General features: G+C 38.5%; 2 protein-coding genes across 3 annotated transcripts in view; both read right to left on the bottom strand.

Moving 5' to 3' along the window:
* LOC115410724 (MAGUK p55 subfamily member 3-like) overlaps positions 1-1702 on the bottom strand; it is a 33744-nt gene extending 32042 nt beyond the window's left edge. For both annotated transcript variants that reach the window (XM_030122497.1, XM_030122498.1), the window contains exon 1: positions 1462-1702. The gene's annotated coding sequence lies outside the window, so the exon portion shown is untranslated. The remainder of the gene's footprint in view (positions 1-1461) is intronic.
* An 8553-nt stretch (positions 1703-10255) lies between these two features.
* Positions 10256-21080, bottom strand: part of lrp2b (low density lipoprotein receptor-related protein 2b) — a 68125-nt gene continuing 57300 nt past the window's right edge. The window contains 18 exon segments of the mRNA XM_030163024.1: positions 10256-10685; positions 12128-12181; positions 12377-12460; positions 13260-13337; positions 13539-13670; positions 13744-13807; positions 13960-14122; positions 14631-14695; positions 14790-14877; positions 15037-15156; positions 15841-16023; positions 16134-16354; positions 17516-17644; positions 17737-17902; positions 17987-18130; positions 18218-18343; positions 19109-19240; positions 20245-20373. Of these exon segments, the coding sequence (XP_030018884.1) occupies positions 10650-10685; positions 12128-12181; positions 12377-12460; positions 13260-13337; positions 13539-13670; positions 13744-13807; positions 13960-14122; positions 14631-14695; positions 14790-14877; positions 15037-15156; positions 15841-16023; positions 16134-16354; positions 17516-17644; positions 17737-17902; positions 17987-18130; positions 18218-18343; positions 19109-19240; positions 20245-20373 (2114 nt within the window). The 3' untranslated portion in view covers positions 10256-10649.

The following is a 21080-nucleotide window of genomic DNA, read 5'->3' as shown; positions in this document are numbered from 1 at the left end:
TGATTCTGTGTCTGGGAAAAGGAACCCTGCATTTGTGCTCTGGGGCACACCACTAGACATTTTTCAATTTTAACAGCCAAATAGGTTTTAGGGGCAGAGAAGACCTTAACATGACAGTTGATCGAGTGCCAGTCTAGCTGGTGGTGAGCCAGACTTCAAAGCCTCCTGACTAGTGGCGCAAAGTCCCACTGAGCTCATAATGATGTGTGTAAATGCACAGAAAAACAGGGTGCAAAGGGGACACAAACTGCAAAACACACACTCTCTTTAGCACATGTTCCACTTCATAAAATAAACACACAGAAAAAAACAAAAAAAAACAACAACACTTAACCCTTTCATGCATAGTGGTCACTACAGTGGACAGTTATTCTACAGCTGTTCTCTTGTATTTTCATGGATTTTATTGTTTTCGTTCCATATCAGCTAACACAGTGGACGCCTATGCATCATCACATACCCTGCAATTCATACCATTACTGTAACTTTGCTGTTCTTGATAAACCTGATCTGCACTAACATGTTTGAGTGAAAATCAATTGCTTGTTATTATTATCAGACTACAATCAACAGTTTTGTTTTGTGTTTTTTTTGTGCATAATGTCTCCATGAAGTGAGTAATGACTAGTATTAGAGTATGTTAAAATGTGAGACAACATCAGATTAGCTGCATTAAAAATGTTTTTATTTCATACTTTTCACACAGTATATCAGTAAATATGTTTCTTTGCTTCAAAAATTAAATGCACGGCATCCAGCTGAGTGGACATTTTTACAACTCCATCAAAAATAGGTTCATAAAGGTTTTTGCAGTTGCATTATTTTTTTTAATGCTTAGAGGAATAAAAACACTCAAACACACACAAAAAAAATTCTTGATTAAGACTCTTATAATTCATGCATGAAAGGGTTAAAGACTTGGACACCTTCCTGCTCCTTTTACATTGCAATCCACATTTCCCCTTCAGTCTTTGTTTACTAAAATCTGTGTATAGCCATGACCTTCACTGAGTAACAATCTCTGCTTCTTCTATTTGTCCTGAAAGCAAATAAAACCATAAAATAGGTCTCTTCTACAGGCCTGGGTGCTGTCACCATCTCCCACTGAGGGTCACTGAGTTACTATTGATCAGCTTTCCTCCCCATTTCATTTATCAGGAGAATGGAAGAGACTGGCTCACTTTGATTGGGTCATACATGCACGTGCGTGTATAACCATAATGCAATCAGTCCCAGGTGATGCAAACAGCCCAGGTACACATCCACATGGTGTTGGAAACCCCCATGTGTAAAAACAACTAAATAAACATTATTTATTTTACTAAACAGCAACAATTTGTGCAACATTTAAGTAGGACCAACTAACAGTCTGAGATCATGACTCACTCTGTCAGACTCTTCAACATTCCCACTGATACAGAGCAGTGAGTTCAGTCCAAACACAACCCCACACATCTGTACCTGCTGCTGGAGGCTGCCACGAGCCTCAGCTGGCGCGTGCGTCCGTCTTTTCTGCCTCTGCCGTTTCAACAGGAGTCCGTCTATCCGTCCGTCTATCCGTCTGCCTCCTTTGTGTGTGTGTGTTTCCTCCCTCCGTCCGTCTTTGTCTGTCACTCTGCCACTCGCTGACAAGCACACGTTAGGTTTTATTCCTCTGCTCCGTCCAATCTACCGCTCCGCGAGCCTCCCCTTCCCCCGCTGTCACTCATCTCAGACCGCCTCTCCCTCACTCCGTCAGCTCCCTGCGTGTTGCGTTCAAATGCTCGGCGTAAACTTCAGCCTCCACCAGTCGCAGGTGCGTTCATTTGAAAAAATAAATAAATAAAAATAAATAAATAAATAAAAATAACCGCCTCTCTTAAAATATAAATACATAGGGTGTCCACAAAGTGTCTTTACAGTTTAAAAGATTTCTAACAAAAGCAATTGATGAGATATGTTAATCAGGCTGCTGTGAGTTTGTGTCCGTACAGGGTGGATTAATTAAAAAAAAAAAAAAAAAAAAAAAAAAAAAAAAAAAAAAAAAGACAGAGGAATTTAACTTTTACAGGTTTTTCCTAAATAAGGCACTCTGAATTTACATTAATAGAGGGAATGCACATACGTCACTTTCCCCCTGGGCCACGCCCCTCTAAGTCAGACTAGTGGCAAAAACAAACTGGCTCAACATGGCGGAGCATAGCAGTAATTACAGCGAGACCCAGAAAAATGTGGAATATAACATGAAATTAAAGACAGTTGGACTGGACACGGATCCATACAAGCTACCAAACAAGTGGTCTACAAACATTGATATGTGGCCGGAAATCACGTATCCTGACATTTATATGAACCTGATTTCATCGCCGGGAAAATACACAACGCAAAGGCTGAAAGCATACAAAAGACAAAGAGTTGTTGACATCCTCGTCATCGTTAATTAGAGGATTACAGCTGGTGAGTGCTTTCAATTCAACATACTATTGTTTTTGAGGTTTTCTGTCAGTGCAGACCTATTTTCTTGGCGGTGATTTCCAAGGTAAAGGCCCAGCAGTAGTGCTCACAGTTCACTACTGATTCACTGGAGTTGAACCCTTAGTACTGACCCAAGTGAGTGGATGATCTACTGGTACTGTGGAGATTTAAGTAGAGTTAACATCAAATACTTGACACAACACAGCTACAACAGCTTTGTGCTAGAGTACCCCCTTATTTGGAAAACTAGGTTAGCCTCAGTTTAAGCTAGTTTACAAATCATGTAGAGCACAAAGTTCATAATCACACAATTGAAGACAAAAACGTTTCAGTTCTGAAATATAGAACTAAATGACAGATGCTAACATTAAGAGCTTTACTAAGAAGTAACGTTAGCCAAAACGATATGTAATTTAAGGTATGATTTTACACAAGAATACAGCATAAATTAATGTTACCTGACACGAAATGGCAACCACAAATCCAGGTTTCGTTGCCTGGATTCCAGTTATTTCTACAAATTGCAGCGATCCATCTGCTTCTTCTGTCTTTGGCTTTAGGTAGCCGCTAAAACGATAGCTCCGAGTGCTTTTTAAACCTATTTGTGCAATCAATGGCACAACAGCTCTTCCCCATTTTTTAGATTGTTCTAAAGTTTTCACAGTATTCAAGCCAAAGCCACTACTCATCTCCCTCTTTCTGCCACTCAGTGGGCGTAACCGCAGTGACTTCTGCTAGCGGTGACGTCACCCTCTATAGAGGGTATGCATGTGACGTCACCGCTAGTGGAAGTCACCGCAGTTCCGCCCACTGAGTGGCAGAAAGAGGGAGTAGAGTAGCAGCATTGGCTTCAATACTGTCTAAACTTAAGAACAATATTTAATAATAAAAAAAAAAAAAAAAAAAATGGGGAAGAACTGTTGTGCGATTGTATGAACAGGTTTAAAAAGCGGGGGTACTGGACAATAAAGCTACGACGGAGTATTAGGGCCACATGAGAAAATAAAAATACTTGTTACTAGGAGTGTAAAGTCATAAAATATACATATAAAACCTGTAATTTTATGATAATAAAGTCGAATACAAAAAGAATCACAATGTTATGAGAATAAAGTCGTAGTTCTAAAAAAAAACCCTCATAAAAATGTCATTCGTTTATGAGATTAAAGTCCTCATATTCTGACAATAAAGCCATAATATTACAAGAATAATGTCGTAATTTAAAAACAGGCGGGAAAAGTATCATAATTTACAAGAATACAGTCGTACCCTGCTCGTACAAAGCAGTAGTATCTGTGTTGTATAAAGTACTTGATCTGAACTAGACTTAAATCTCCTCAGTACCAGTAGATCATGCATATATTCACTGGGGTCAGTACATGGTCTACTGTAAATGCACTTTGGATCAGCTGGTTCTGTGTTTTGGACCCTGGTTGTCAGTAATGATGAAACCATGTATATTTGTTTCAGGTAAAAATAGTGATGATCCCCTTCACCCTGGATGTCAGGATACGCAATTTCTGTCCACATGTCGATGTTCGTGGACCACTTGTTCTTTGGTAGCTCATACGGATCCATGTCCAGTCCAATTGTCCTTCATTTAATTTCATATTTCCCACTTTCCCGGTCTCGCTGTGTTTACTGCTATACTCTGTCATGTTGAGCAGGTTGGTTTTTGACACTCAGTCTGACTTAGAGGGGCGTGGCCCGGGGGGAAGTGACGTATGTGTGTACCCTCTAAAACAGATGTAGGATGTTGAACATGAACTGTAACACACTGAACAACAAGTATTTGGATTTTGACCCAGTAATTTTTGTTTTGGGGCTCTTTTTTTCTAAATCAGTCCAGCTGTTTTGTGGCACCTGGTTGAACTCTAAAAAGCAGCTACCGAGTAAAAACTTTGTAAAATCATGGTTAAAAAAAAAAAAAAAAAAAAAAAAAAGGAAAATCACGACAACACTGCAAACAACAGTAAAAATAAAAACAACAATAAAAAAAAGAAAAAAAAACAAAAACGCCCTAATCGTCTAATATTATTATGGCGAGTAGGTCTCACTCACTGCTCTGTTTTGCCCCTTATTACACAGGCAGCAGGGGGTGCACTGAGCATGCTTACAAGGTCTATTCTATCAGCATGTTTTGAAATTTTTCCTATTGAGCAAACAGATGAATTTTCATGAATATTTAAAATAATTCATACGTTCAGAACGCTCACCACAGACACATCAGGGGTTAAAGGGTTAATCACATTGTGGGATCATGTGCAATCGAATCATTGCATTACTGCAAATGTTGACCTTGACCTTTTGACTGAATATGTGTCACCACAACTGGATGACCTTCAACCAACCACCATTTTCCAGGTAGATGGTGCACCACCACACTGAGGTCTGCATGTTGGGTAACCCTAACCCTAAATCAAACATTTCCAGACCAGATTGGAAGGGATGGCCCAATTCTCTGGACACCTGGGGTTATGTTAAAGATACTGCATATCGGGCAAAGATACAACACATCAAGGGCCTGATGCAAAAGATCACTGATGCCATTAGTCGCTTTTCCATTGACCCTCAAATTGCATGTATATAACTTGTGCATAAAAATTTGCCTAATGGAAAGACAACAATTTCGCCAAAATTCTTGTTTTTCGATGAAAAGTTTTTGCGCTGGCAAGAGGTGGTTTTTCAAGCGTAGCAAAATTGGTATATCACACAAAACTGCAAAGGAACAACTAGAGTCACGTGAATTAGAAAAAATTATGTTGATGAATGTTACAACAAGCATAGAAGAAGAGTTTTAAAAGAAACATGCCATGGTATGTGTGAACACATCAGGAAACTGAATCATTTTTTAATTTAGTATGAGATAGAGGGGGAGTATACAATAATAATGAATATATCTGTAAATCAGCACAATATTTATGTCCATCGCCATGTTATGGAATGATTTCTCAAGTCATCTTACGATAATAAATAAACAAATCATCGCATTTGTGATTTAATGGAAAAAACAACATTATGCACTTCTGTTTTTATGACATTTAGTAAATATCGGTCAAGTTTTGCACAGATGTCCGAGGGAAAAGCCACTAATGACACCATTAATGAGGATATGACACAGCTAACATGGCAAGAAATCCAGTACTGTCTTGATGTGCTTCCTGCAACTAATGGTGTCCATATAGAGGTGGATTAAATGAGACAAAAAAAACCTTCAAAATCTACTTTTCATTTTGTAATAATTTCCACAGATTTGTCTATTCATTTGCTCTAATAAATGTGTTAAATTGTAAAGAAACTATGGACACCCTGTACCATAATTTCTTTGCTAATGAGACTGAACAGCCATTAGAAATGGGGCACTCATTAATTTTGGTTCAACCAAGAAGCCAGGAACTCAGAACCTCAAAAAATTAAACCAAGGAATGTCTTAACCTGCTGAGACTTAGCAATGCATTTTTGTCCAATATAGGGGCCAAGGGTTTGATAGCTGTACTTAAAAAATAAAACAAAAACACTATCCACTGCAAAGGACATTCCATAAAAAAATAAAAAAAAATGTATCTGAAAAAACTGTTGCATCGGGCTGTTTCCAATAAAGACAATTATTTAATGTAAGAAGCCAAAACTTTTACTTTTTAAAGCTCTGGCCCCCATTGACTTACACTGGAATTATCTCCAAAAATACAAAGTCAGTGGCTATGGCTTTACTGGTGCCCTGCTTCTTGATTTGTAATATTTAAATTGGAGATATTTTTATTCTCAATACAAATAGGAAAACCAGACTTATATAGATCACACAAAAAAAACACAAACATTTGACAGTGCAGTCTTCAATAAAATAATTCAAAGAAACATTTTTTTTCAATGTTGCTACTGTTATAAATATAAATAAGCACAAATGAGAAAAAATATGCAATTACTAGAAACACAAAACTGAATAAAGATCATTACACTTTACAAACTGTAAAGAGAGTATGATACACTGACTAAAAATCATGTATAAAACAGGCATTTCCTGGCTGCACAACTGTTAATTATGTCATCATACTTCTGAGCAATTTCTGCACTGATGCTGATCACAGAAATATGTTCCTGTCACTGATGAATGCAAGTATATTTTAATGAGATGTAGTTTGGAAAAAACTGTACTCAGCAGAGGTAACTGGCAGAGTTAGTACAATGCATAGAGTAATCCAGAGGTTTGGAGAGAGATCCTGACATGTTGTCATATTGAATGGGAGCATCTATGGCAGGTGTGTGTGGAAGGTTTGTGATTTCCGGTGCCATTTTGATTCATCAATATCAGCGGTTTCCTTCCCACCCTCCTTCAAAACAAATGCGTGTTGCATCCATGATTGCACACATGCAGTAATGCAAATAATGAGACACTCACAACTGCAACACATAATTATGCAGATTTATTTCAAGCAAAAATGTATTATATAGGCCTTTCTTGTTGCCTGTGTGCTTCAGCTTAACTTAAAATGTGATTATTAAGATGACCGGCTTTATCACTTTTCATTTGCTGTGTGAGACTTAAATCAAATGGAACTTAGGTGGACCACAATAGGTCTAATCGTCGAAACATAAACTGAGTATGAATAGAATGGTTATAGTCATGACTTTAATGTATAAAGACCCAGTGCGACTTTTGTGCCAGTTCCCATATGATTTTTTTCCTCTAAATTTAACTTTTCTGAAGTGATTTATCACCATTCATTATCATATTATCCTCTGTATTTAAAAAAAATTCTGTGAAAATCAGGTATTTTCTTATATTTAATTCACTGATCATTCAGAATTTTATAAAAAGCTCAGATTGAAGTTGAGGGTCATTATACCAGAAACAGAGAAAACTGAGGAAAAAGTGATATTTTCGGTAAATATGTCATTAACTGAACCTTAGTGTCTCCATCCACGGTCATTGATCAAACTCCATGGGTTTTACTGGGGAATCAATGTTGTAGAAGATGACGGTGTTTCAACGGTAACTACAGAGCCTCTCAACATCCAAATGGGTCATATCTGATGACCATGAAAAGATGACAAACTGCATTTTATACCAAATATTTACATGTATTGATAGGATTAGTGGATAAGCAGATATTAAACATTTTAGATTAGTAGATGCTTTCGGCTGTTTGGGTCTATATGGGTTAAACATAACAGTGAACACACTTGCTGCGACAGAATTCATGGCCATTCTGTAAAGATTCATTATTCTACTGTTGCTGTTTTCCATGTGTTCTACTTACCTCTTAAATCCAGCCCCTCCTTCTGTCTCCTTTACCCAGTGTGCAATAGAGGTTTTGGCTGCTGGTCAGAGATGCTTTGTGGGAGATGAGTGATAAAAAACACAACCTATGAATCATCACGGATCATAACATAGAAACAGACGGTCCCAGCTCCCTTTCCATGTTCCCCTGTGGTGTCTCTGTTCTTATTTACCTGCTCTTTCCTCTCTGTCCATGCTTCTCTTGTGGCCCTTTGCTCATCTGGTTTGGCCTAGTTGTTACGAGCCATTTGAGACGTGACCATGACGTGTTGAGACATTTGTGACAGTGGGAGACGAGGGGAGAGGAGAGGAGTGGAATCGGTGCTGTTGCCCTGAGATCACAGTCTGGCCCTTTGCATGATTAAACAGATGATGACAAAGCACTTCATCTAAGTTCACTGAATCAGATACAATCGCAAGAGATCAGAGTCCCTCGGTATCTGACGTGACCGTCGAGGTGCCTGTGGATAACACGAGGAGAGGCTTCAGACTTCACAGGATCAGATCTTACTGCACCTTTGCACTAAGTAAGCTGTATGCAAGTTGTGTGTAAAGACAAAGGGGATTAGTGCATGTGTTTATCTAGGAAGGTGGTTCTAGGGAAACAGATGAGATGGTTTAATCCGAAGGGGGAAAATTATAAATGCCTTTATTGTCACACATGGGCGTTTTTAGCCCATTTTTAGGGGTACTGAAGCACCCCTAAATTGATTCCCAGCACCCCTAAAATATTTGAAGGTTGCTGAAATTTTCTTTTTTCTTGTTTACTTTATGTCCATTCTTAACATGCTAGAAAATGTCAAAACTATATACAGTACATGGTAGAAACGTAATATTTTAACAACAAAAATACAGCATAGAGACACTTAACATATACTCTGGTCTACAATTTTTTAGAAATGATCTGCCTCAGAGATTAAATGTGCTAAATGTTACGTATTTTTGTCAGATTAATTGGAAAACGAATGACAAAAGTACTGGTTTGCTGATGTTTTGATGGTATATGATAACGTGTTATTCCATATATATGTATCGGTTTATGTACATTTATAAACAGATTTATAAATGTTCCACTGATAGAACCTGTAAAGTCCATGTATTGTCATGTGCAGACAGTGTTTTGAAGTAGATCTGGTAGCTCTGACACTAATATTCCCCTGGACTTAAATCCATTCTATTGTAGATGAATACATTGAGCAGCTGCTGTATCAAAATGGAGGATTGTCTTCCACCAGAAATTAGTTAGGGTATATTTCTTTTATGATTCCAATCCATTCCTCTTTTACTGTGGCTCAGCATTTAAATAACTTTAATCAGATTTGATGGTTTAGTTAGAGTTTCTCATACCCAAAAAATGTTATGCTTTTCTTTCACAAATGTGGGAACGATGGTCTGAAATTGCATTAAAATGTACAAAACAGTGCAACTTCTCTTGCCTGGCCAGTGCTCTGGATGCTCAGCACCCCTAAATCTCTGGTCCTAGAATCGCCCCTGTTGTCACAGTGTGGACAAGTTAGACTGATAAAAACAAGTATACTTCACATTCCTGCATCGAGCCTTCATCAGGAAGTCAAACAGAACAGATGTGTCGACCATATTATTTGCATTATTTTACCACCAATAAGGATCTTCCTCTTGGAGTGGAAGATTGTTGCTGTGATCATAAAGGCATTTTAATATATGTTTCTTAAGGTGTGCCTTGGAGTTCTTTCTTGTTTTTCAACAAATCGAGCATCTATGGGACCATAACATTATCATCTGTCTAATATTATGCAGGTTCTCCTTTTCTCTCAAAACCAGCTCTGACCTGAGGCCTAGATTCCACCAGACCTCTGAAGGTGTGTGTGGTATCTGGACCAAGACCTTAGCAGCAGATCCCTAAAGTCCTGGAAGTAGAGAGGTGGACCGCCATGGATCAGATTTATTTATCCAGCACCTCAAACAGATGATCAATGGTCCTGAGGTTAGGATGTCCTTCCTTAGTCTATTTATGGTCAGTACTAACCACTGCAGACCAGGGACACCCAACAAGACCTGCAGTTATGGGGATGCTCTGACCCAACCCTCACTGTTGCAATATGGACCTGTTCAAAGTCACTCAGTTCATTACATTACTCATTTTGCTGCTTCCAACACATCACCTTCAAGGACTAAATGTTCACCTATGCCTAATATATATAACCCAGTGAAAGATACCATTGGAATGAACTAATCAATATTATTATCCCTTCTCCTGTTTATGGTTATAATGTTATTGCTGATCGGTGAACACGTCCCAAACCACAGAGCACCCCAAACAAAACACCTTTTATCGAAGTATAATCCTTTTCCATCATTTTTTAAATAGTATCCCATACATAAAGAGTTCAGTTTAGTTTTTTTTCAACTGTGCATTTAATCTCATTAATGAACAATATTTAGAAACATACAAAAAATTGAAATGCAACAATCTCATTAACAAAAAGGTATTCTTTTCTTTAAAAAAGTATATAAACAATCTGATGGAGTTGACAAGACATCAACAATGTTAACACTACAGGGACAGTGTTGACAAACCAAAAAAACTACTTAACATTCACAAATAATATTCAGTTTATATGTTCAAATCATTCCATTTTTCATCAAGAAATATAACAGATTGATACATGTCATTTTAATATTCAACTAAATAAAAAAATACAATCATGAAAACTCAAAATAATGTTAAATTACATTAAAGCTTCCTTAGTAATTATACAGTTAATTGAATTAAATCAAAGTTACACATAAAAATGCTTGCAGTTACACTGCGATTACAGTCAACCCTGTTAATGGTCAAATACAGTTTTCCTTCTTGGACTAAACATATTTCAGTGATGTTCCATCGTCCAGTGAAATTTCCCGCAACATGATCCGGTCTATTCTCTGATGCTGAGGTTCAGATTTCAGAATCAGAGGGTGGATTTCTCTGCTCCTGTTGGAAGATCACAAAAATTAACATCGCACCCACAAAATCTATATTACAAAAGCCAAGTGGCCTCTGTGTGTGTGTGTATGTCTGGGGATTCACAGAAAACCCAGAAAGAACTGACTGCTGCAGTTTAGCATACTTATGTATTTTTGGTCAAGGAAGACAGTAGCGAAAACAGCAAGTTGACAGGACCAATATTATGGGAGATATTAGTAATTTTGGAATACAATAGCCTTATAATCACATTGCTATGGCCAGAACACTTTGGCGGTGACTGCTGGATAAATGCGGTACAGCATGCATGAATAAATAACAGCATAAAAACTGCCACATCAAGAACCTGTGGATCCCCACGGGTCAACGCACTAGTATAAAATATCTTCACTAAACAGAAACCATCCTGCATGTGCGCCAAGGTATAAATAAAAAGGCTGAGCATGTTACAGAACTCCAGAAAAGAGCAGGGTAATATCTGTATTACCATTAAAGCAGCGGTATGTAGTTTCCCAATTATAAGAAAAAAAAAATGCTTAAAGTTTAAAGTTCTATGTCATTTATGCTGCACTGTACTTCTGGTGAGTGTTATTAAACCCAGAACAAGCATCTAAACCACGTTTCACCTTGTGAGTTACTTTTAAAATAAACGAGTTAAAATGATCTACCTACACTAAAAATATATATTTATTTATATATACTAAGTATACATTCTATATGCAGTATAGTAGGTGTATCTTGCATAACAACATGAACCATTATGGCACAATACAACACAATACATTTGGTCCGTACCTGCCTCTGATGACCTGTACCAGGCTGTGTACTCTGGACACTATCTGCTGAAATCAGACTCAAGTGGACTTCCATTTGATCATCGGTCATAATGGAATGCTATGTGGACTTGGTAATCTTCATGTGGGAAAATGACTGCCGTCCGATTAACTGCAATTTTAGTTTCCTTACATTTCTCTCTCAGCTTTTCAGAGGGTGTGGTGATTTTATGAAAGTTTCCAAAGTGCTTCTCCACATTTCCCTTCTTTTGAATATCAATGATAGACTGACAAATACACTTAGAATATGACATGGTGAAAAAAAGTCCTCCTCCCATTCTGCATGGAAGTAGTAGATATAAGTAGATGTAAATATTAGTTTTTTGTAGTTATTAGTAGATATAAATTGGAACACGAAGTAGTTCATGCAAATTACCACAGGTTTGATTACAACGTGTTAGAAGAGCTCTCAGACTGGATGCCTGTACAGCAATCAAAAGGCAAATGCCATAGACAGGATGGATGATAGATGAGCAAATAAAAATATATTTTTCTGAATGGCACGCAATCTACCTTTGTGATGTACCTGTCAATGCAACTGACATGTTAGGCAGCCCTGATCTAAACACAGCCTCTTCCACCTTTTCTCCTCTGGCCTTGTTATCATTGTAAACTCACCGTGTATGAGGGGTTCTTGAAGGACACGAACGCATCATCTCCGGTGTTTTCAAGCTGCACAGAAAAAAAGAAAATGAAGAGTTGTGAACGAAGCATATATATGTACGCCCACATTCACACACCTACAAGATTCATACGTGTGCTGATACAGCCGTCCAGGATGCTCTGCATAACTATTCGCTGTTTCGTTTTGTTATTGTTGTGATCACACTGAGCATTTCACATTTTCACTTTTGTCACCATGGCTACCTGCACGCTGGCAGCAGCTGGTTGTGCAGAAGTGATGTCAGCATCCTGTATATCTGAGCCCTCTGCTGTGTTCTCAAAAGCCTCCTAAAATGGAAGGAAAACAAATCCACTTGAAGGAGTCTTCAACAAGTAAATCACTGATATAAGTGTTGTATTGACTTAAAGGGGTCATTTGCTAAACCCACTTTTATTAGTCTTTGGTACATTTATTTGTGTATTTGGACCCTAATAGTTCAGAAGGTTTGAATTTGAACCCTCCAGGTGCTGCAAAGCTATCTTTATATTCATTCTGACAAAAATCAAGTGGATTTCTACAACCCATTTTGATTCCTGCTTAATTTTTTCATATTTTATAACTAGTTACATCACAACATTTGCACATATTAGGTCAAGACTTCCGATGAACATTTCTCCGAGTACGCCATAATTGTTTGTCAGCAGCAGCAGTTGTAGTAAAAACTGAAAATATGTCCAAACTTTGAGCAGATTACCTAAAATGTTAAGTTGTTGGTTGTATTAACAAACTCAAGTGGCTGAACAGGAAAGACCAGCACAGTCAACAACCTAGAGGGGGTGGGGCATGTGCATGTAAAGGGCCAGCGCTCAAAATGACCTTTCTGGTGTCATTACTCAGAAATAAGGTCGAAGATGAGCCTGTGGAGTTTAATTAATGAAGAATTCCAACCCAAGCATAGCATTCAAACCCAAAATATTACTCCTTTAAGAGCTGATTTCAAATGTCAGCAAACTCAGCCACAGGAAGAACTTACAATTAAAATCAGACCATAATGCAGGACCTTTCCCACATCTTTGCATTTTTCATCAAATTTGCATGATAGTTTAAAATGAAATGGAGTAAAATGGAGATGAATGTGAAACCAACCATTCCATCCTTCACTTTTGTGACAGGTTCATCTGCAACCTGAAGCTCATCCATGTACAAAGGATTATCAATGCTTTTCTGAAAATCAAGGAAACAATGGAGTCAGATTCAACAGATCAGTTTCATTTTACATGTCTCAACAGCTCTAGATGGAATACATTTATAATCCATATAGAAGGGAAATATGTATCTTGACAACTCTGGGCCTGTATGGATCGAATGCAGTAAAAGGTATGAGAATAAACAGCGCTAGCGAAGAGGAATGATTTGTTTAATGACCTGGTTTGTTCCATTGGGAATAGATGTGGTTGTTGCCACACTGTTAACAACAGGTTGCGCTCCAGTTTCGTATGCTGGGTTCTCAAAGCAGCTCCCCTCCGTCAGTGACATGGGCACAGATATACATGGTACCTGAAAAATATCCATGTGTAAAAATAGGCTTTTGTTTTCTGAGGAGTTTATGGTGTTATATTTTAGCACTGACCGCTTCAGTATCAAGCCTTGCTTCGTTCGCCTCTGCTGTTGATGATGGTGTAGACAAACCATTTCTGAAAATATATAATATTAGGTATAAGATGAGACTATATGTAGGCAACTACACTAAAGGCAAAGACAATAGTTAGTTTAATGTCTAGCCTCCATGAATCAAGAACTGCAGTTTTTTTGATAAATCTGGACATCTGCCTATCCTTTTTCTCACCTTAACTGTGACAGATTGGGCACGGAGGGCATAGATGGCATGGAGGGCATGCTGGGTAAGTTATCCCGTAGCCTTTCCAGCAGGTTTTTCTTTTTCCTGGCAACATAAACCAGACCAACAAACAGAGCAACAACTGCTATTGTCACCCCGATGGCTATACCGGCTGAGAAGAAGGAAGAGACACAGAGGAAATCAGGAAGGGATAAAAGGCCTTGATTAATAATTAAAAGGTGCTTAAAAGTGTAAATCCCTAGAACTGGACAAGGACTGTTGCACCCACTTTTATGACCTCAAAATAGCTTATTATTAGTTCAGTGGCTAGAGTATTAGTATTGTGAAAGGATGACCAAATTATGGGCTTATGATGCATTGGATATATGTGTCTATATGCATATTAATGTTCACTGAAATGTGTGTATGCTAAATATGTAATGCACATACTGATATTATTATCAATATTTTATTTTATTCATCGTAGATCTTATTGAGGGTGGGAGGAGGGGGGCTAGAAGTTTTTGTTTGTTTGGAGTGTTATATTGTGTTTATGATCATTTGTTCATTAAAATGGAAAATCAATAAAATATATATTTTTTAAATAGTTAAAAAGTGTGCTCTTATTGTCTTAATATGTCACATTTATGGAAAAATAAAATAAAAATATACATATATACCTGAGGATGCGATCACATTATATTTGTTTATTTGGCAGTAAATTCCATCCCATTCTGGTGGACACCTGTCATTAAAATAAAAGCACTTCTTATATCCATTCTTCCTTCAAGACAATGTATATTTCACAAGTTTTATTTCAGATGAGTAAGTTTTCTCACTTGCAGAGAGCCTTGTTGTCGTCAAAGTAGCAGGTGCCTCCATTTTGACACTGGCATGGTGGTGGCATTGTGGGCACTGGGTCAAACCCTGAAACAATATTTCAACAAAATTTATATATCATTTACTGTTTTTCCCGCTCTGTAAGTAAAACTAGTGTGTTATTGGTATGATCTTTGTTGATTATATACTATCATCATGCGAGGTTGTAGTATAATTCCATTTCATGAATTTTGCAATAAAACATACCTGCATCACAGTCGGTGCTACTGCCAGGTACAAAGCTGGTGCCTTCAGGGCAGGCACAGGTGTATCCACCCGGTCGCAGCAAACACAGGTGGCTACATGTCCCTTTACATGGATTCTTCACTGCAGACACATCAACATAACAGCTTAGTGGGCCTGAGTTGTTTCCATGTTTTATTCTTTGTATGTAACCTGTAAAAAACTGATGTCTTTGTAACGTAAGTGTTCATTAAGTGGTGAGGAGTTGCTCTTTCAGACAGTAATCAGCAAAAGAGAGATGATGGATTAGCTTTTGAGAGCAAACTTCACATGACAGATAGAGCCAATCAGAAGTGACTACAGAAGTAATCAGAATCCAGGGAGTCATACTGAAGTTAATATGTGTGAAACCCATAAACAGATTCAGCAGTTATTAGTGGACCTGTTCTACAGATTCCACTGTCACGTTTCAAACCTGTAAATGTGTAAATGTCAACTGTGCAAACACAAATATGTAAACGGTTCAGAATGTTTCTGTATTTTCAAGATTTTTCCACATCATTAGCCTCATAGTTATAGTCATATTTTTGGCCAAATTGTGATATCTGCATAATTTTACTCTCCTAACACTGCTGCTCCATTTTGCATCATTTGCTAAATTCTGAAAAAAATATGACTAAAGCAATTATGCCTTAGGTTGGTTTTTTCCAGCAGAAAAAAATATTAACAAATTAAAATAAAAACATGACCTGAACACTATTTATCACAACATGACACACTGCACAACCATCTGAGTGTAAAAATGTGCTGTGGTGGTATGTTCCTTACTGTTGATGGAGTTATATCTCTGCTGCTGGAACACAGAGACCTGGGTCAGCCAAGGCCCTGCAGTCAGCAACTTAGTCTTCACACCACGACCAAACTTGTTCTGTCTGAACACCTCACCCTTTTCTTGAGTACTCCAGTAAACACTGTCCTCAAACACGGTCACGCTGAAAGGGTTTCTCACATCTAGGAAAGGTATACAATGGTTTCACAATGGATTTCAACAACAGTTAAGGCCCTACTTTATTCATCCATAATGCATAGATACATCATGTATGAAGTCCTTCCATGCTCACCTATGTAAACGGCGGTCCTTCGGTCGTCTCCTGAGGGCAGAACAGACTCAATGCGGCTTTCCTTGGAGTCGGACCAATAGATGCGGTCACCGTTGGTGTAGTCTATTGAAAGGCCAGTTGGCCAACCCAGGCGCTCAGACACAAGGACTTTCCTCTTCTGCCCGTCCAGCCAGGCACACTCGATTTTGGGCTCAGCTCCTCGATCAGCCCAGTACAACATCCTGTAACAAACCAGCAAGTATGATGTGTCTGTGGTGAGCATTCTGGATGTATGATTTATTTTAAATATTCATAAAAAAATCAACCATTTTCTCAATAGGAAAAATTTTCAACTGTGCTGAAAGAATGGAAATTTTTCTTTCCATAGGCATCTGAGCATGCTCAGTGCACCCCCTTCCACCTGTGCAATGGGGGGGGGGACTGACTCACAATAAAAATAGATGGTTTGGGCTGTTTCTTTTTTTTTGTTTTTTTGTTTACACTGTTGTTTACTATGTCTCTCGGCTGGCCTGGGAACGCCTCGGGGTCCCCCCGGAAGAGCTGGAGGAGGTGTCTGGGGAGAGGGAAGTCTGGGCATCCCTGCTTAGACTGTTACCCCCGCGACCCGGCCCCGGATAAGCGGTGGATAATGGATGGATGGATGGATGTTTACACTGTTTTCCTTGTGTTTTTTTTTTTTTTTTAACTGTTGTTTGCAGTGTTGTAGTGATTTTACTTTATTTTATTTTTTACTGTGTTTTTACTGTTTTGATTGTGTAACTTCTTTTTAGAGTTCAACCAGGTGCCAAAAAGCACCTGGACTGATTTAGAAAAAAAGAGCCAAAAACAAAAACCACTGGGCCAAAATACAAATACTTGTTGTTCAGTGTGTTCCAGTTCACAGCTCATGTTCATGTTCATGATCCTAAAACTCTTATTGATGTACATTCTGAGTGCCTTATGTAGTGAAAACCTGTCAAACTTGAATTCCTGTATTTGTCTTTTTTTGTTATTACACCCTGTTTTGACCCTAAGACACACAGTAAAGCAAAACCACTGAAGAAAAGGAACACAAGGACATACTCACAGAAGCTTTTATGACACTGAAACAGATGCAAATTCACAGAAGCATTGAAATAATGTCTCAGGGGTTTAAGGGTTAAACAGTATCAGACTATTACAACAGCAAAGCAGCTACATTGTCTTCTATGCCTTTTTGAGAAGTGTAAAATAATTTCTATGCATAGGAAAAAAAAAAACATTTCAAGGTAAAAAAGGTGAAATGTACAAACCAAGCAAAATAAAATAGGCACAGTGAATAAGTGTCCGGTGCATACCTACTTTCCAGGTACGTGTAATATTGTCTGTGATGTTTTTTATGGTATGGTAACCCTGTGTCTCACCCCAGACGTGGGTTGACGGCCACAGCAGATGGGTGGCCCAATTCAGTCTTGACGAGGTGTTTCCTGTATCGTCCATCCAACATGGCCACCTCCAACCTCTTCACTCTGGAGTCAGCCCAGTACAAGTTTCTGTGGATAGAAGAAACACAAATTAAATGGAGTAAGAAATATTCCTCTACATATGAAAAGGCTTCTACACAGACATATAGCTGCCACCTCACCTGCCCACCCAGTCCACAGCGATGCCATCTGGTCTGGTGATGTATTTGATGCCAAGGTCTACAGCTGCAGCAATGTTATTACTGCCGTCATCCACTGAAGGTAGGTACGCTCTCTTTATGGCCCCGTGCACAGACGCCTTTCCAGCTACAGTGAAGTACACCATACCTGACAAACACATCAACACAAATATTTTCAGATTTATTTGCACGTTCATTTTGCCACTTCACAAAGTGTCTGTACGTGGCGTACTGAGTCCAGTGTTGTCATGGTCCCAGTCATAGTCCACGGCCATGATGTGCTCCTCTTCCTGGAGGAAGTCGTGATAGGCCTCTGTTTGGAGATTAAATCTCCGGATACGAATGTTCTCTGGTAGAAGCAGCAGCGGAGTTGGCCCTAAAGGTGACACCAATATTTTTACTTTTTTTCTCCATAAGTTCAAATTTAAGATGTTTCTAATCCACAGCGTATAACACATCTTACCTTCAGCTTCACATTCTTTGCCGTCGCCCACTCTCCTGTAGCCGGGGGCACACTCACAGTCGTAGCTGCCCTTGGTGTTCTTACAGATCTGTGGGCATATGCCGTACGTCTCACACTCATCAATATCTGGAAGAAAAAAGGGGTTGAAGGGTTTACAAGGAAACAAAAGCTTCATTGACCGACCCATCCAAGGTCAATTAGACCTTTTGTTAGACAGCAATATTTATTTGTTACCACCCCAAATGTTAGAGCTTCTCTAATCAGGGGGGAGATACAGGACCATCAGAGCACAGACTACAAGACTAGCAAACAGCTGTGGGTGGCTGTGACCCACTATCCAAGAGCAATCATTACACTGAACTTTGCAATAACCAACCACATGTAATATTCAACAGTAATCAACAATATACAATAATCATAATCAGCAATGTTGGAATAATCAACAATAATTAATGTGGAATAATCAAAATCTACAATGTCCAATAATTAAATCAACAATGTGCAAAAATAACTGTTTTTTTTTTTGTTTTTTTTACAGTTTTTACTATTTACTCTAGCTCTTTTAATACTATTTAAGTTAACTCAAGCATCATCATCATAAAGCACATCGGAATTTCGCTCTGTGTCTACAATAGCAATAAAGGAATCTCAAATCTCTTGAATTTTTATGCATTTTAATCAAATTCTGTGTGCAAAAGGCAAGAAAATGCTCTTGCAGGGTCCCAGGGTCCTAAGAAACAGGTGACATTTTGTCTTACATCAGCTGTGAAAGAAGGAAGAGGAAGTCTGTGTGGCACTATTTTCTTCTACCCTTGAATTACATAGAATGTATAAAATATCTCTACATGTGCTGAACTGATCCAATAAAATCTTAAGAATGTGTTTGTGTACCGAGGCAGGTGTATGTGCTGTCTGGGTCCACCCTGTATCCAGGTCTGCAGGAGCAGATGAAGCCGGTACCGTTCAGGTTGGTACACTCATGCTGGCACAGCTTCTCCTCACAGTTCCGATCGTGGCCGAAATCTGGAGACAGACGACACACAGAGCATTATTAGACCACTCAAACAGTTTTTGCATGTTACCAAATTTAAGATTCATTTTCGTGGCGTTGCTTTGGTTGGAAAGAATTATTCAGCTGTTCACCACTCTCCTGTTACTGGTTTAAAATGTGTCTCTGTACTTCTGTTGAGCAACTATGGAAGTCAAAACATTTTTGTGCATCTGCGATTTTTAGAGTGTTCTTTTTTCTGCTTTATAGAACATCTGCCTTATCCATATGCAGACTGTTTAATAAGTAATACAAGTTTTCAATGAAATGATCGATTTTGATGGACATTTTAAAATAATCTACTTAACCTTTCTCTGTTCGCTGATAGAATGTTTTTTCAAAGTTTAAAAAGTCTTCAGAGATAAAGCAATGCCTGGACATTTGTAAATAATTAATCAATTCTGAGTCAAGAATCAAGTGTTGTACATCATATGATTCAAGGAACTTATGTTTTCTTTCCAGTGCAGTGCAATGTGACCATCATACATTCCATATATGGTATAAAAGCAAAAAGAAGTGTCAAAATATGTTTTGCTGATGCATTTTAGTAAGAAAGGTGCAACTTTTACAAATAGACTTGAATAAACCTAATAATGACATTTAATAGATGGAAAGGTGCATCAAAGATGTTTAACATAATGCATCAGCTTTTTCAATGCCCTTTAGTGTTGGAAAACCTGTGCTTTCCTACCAACTACTAAAAAAAAATTCTGCTCCTATGAGTCATCATCAAGCTCTTGCTTTGTACAATATGCATGTAAACCAGCTCAGATTACCATAAAAACACTACTGCCTTGCCTACAGACAAATTTAAAGCTTGTCTCTATCATAACTGGTTCCTATTTATTTTATTGCTTATGAAATGTGTGCATGTAAAGATAGCAGTGATGTTTTGCTATAAAGGGAGCTAATACATTCCATCATAATGCATAAAAGGACATTCCCAGTAAATTAAAGTGTGCTTTGTGATGCTACTCACTGCAGCCTAATTCGTCTGTGCGGTCCCCACAGTTGTCATTGTGATCACAGACATAGTGCAGGGCCACACAGCGTCCGTTGGTGCATTTAAACTGTTCCAGTGTGCACGGGGGCAGCGTGGGTTCTCGGCCTGAAAAGGACATAATTAAGGTGAATCATCGTTACAACTACACAGAGAAGGTTGTGTAGGTATGAAACCTGTCTGTGGACACGTCCGCCTCCATTTATCTCAGACTCAAGTCAAAGCTTTCTCTACAGTGTCAGTCTTCACTCCCCAACTGTCAGAAACTGAAGAGCAAGATTGAGAGTGGTCTGCCCACAAGCAGGCACAGAGACACAGCATGCTCATGAATCTGGATTGCACTGTGTATACACAATTATGCTCCTAAACACTCAAATGTAGGCACATACTTATGTCTTCAGCCTTTTAACAGACAAGTAGATTGCTTATTAAGATGATGTCTCTCCCTATGGCTGTCTATTCTGCCTCATTCTCCCAAACAAATCCAAGTGGAGCTAGCCAATGCACACTGCAGCTCTGTACACATTTATCTAATCTCTGCTCAAAATAATTTGCATTGATTGATGTTTAATCTGATTGTGTAACAATTCCATAAAACAAACAATTGCTTTATTCCCTTTATTATGGTTTAGGCTTTTTGTCCTGTAAAGACACTGATGTCATTTTGGGATTTCCCGTTTCACCGGCCTTAAGGTTAAGGTTCAGGAGGCATTAGTGTTGTCCTGACTAATCCCTGGCAATCCCAGAAGCAGATGATTAGCGATGCATTTGCCGAACCTGAACTCTACGTGCAGGCGCACAGTTGTCGCAACAGA

This window comes from Sphaeramia orbicularis, chromosome 19 (genome assembly GCF_902148855.1).
Source record: "Sphaeramia orbicularis chromosome 19, fSphaOr1.1, whole genome shotgun sequence".
Classification (NCBI taxonomy): Eukaryota; Metazoa; Chordata; class Actinopteri; order Kurtiformes; family Apogonidae; genus Sphaeramia; species Sphaeramia orbicularis.
This window is presented reverse-complemented; position numbering and strand designations above follow the sequence as displayed.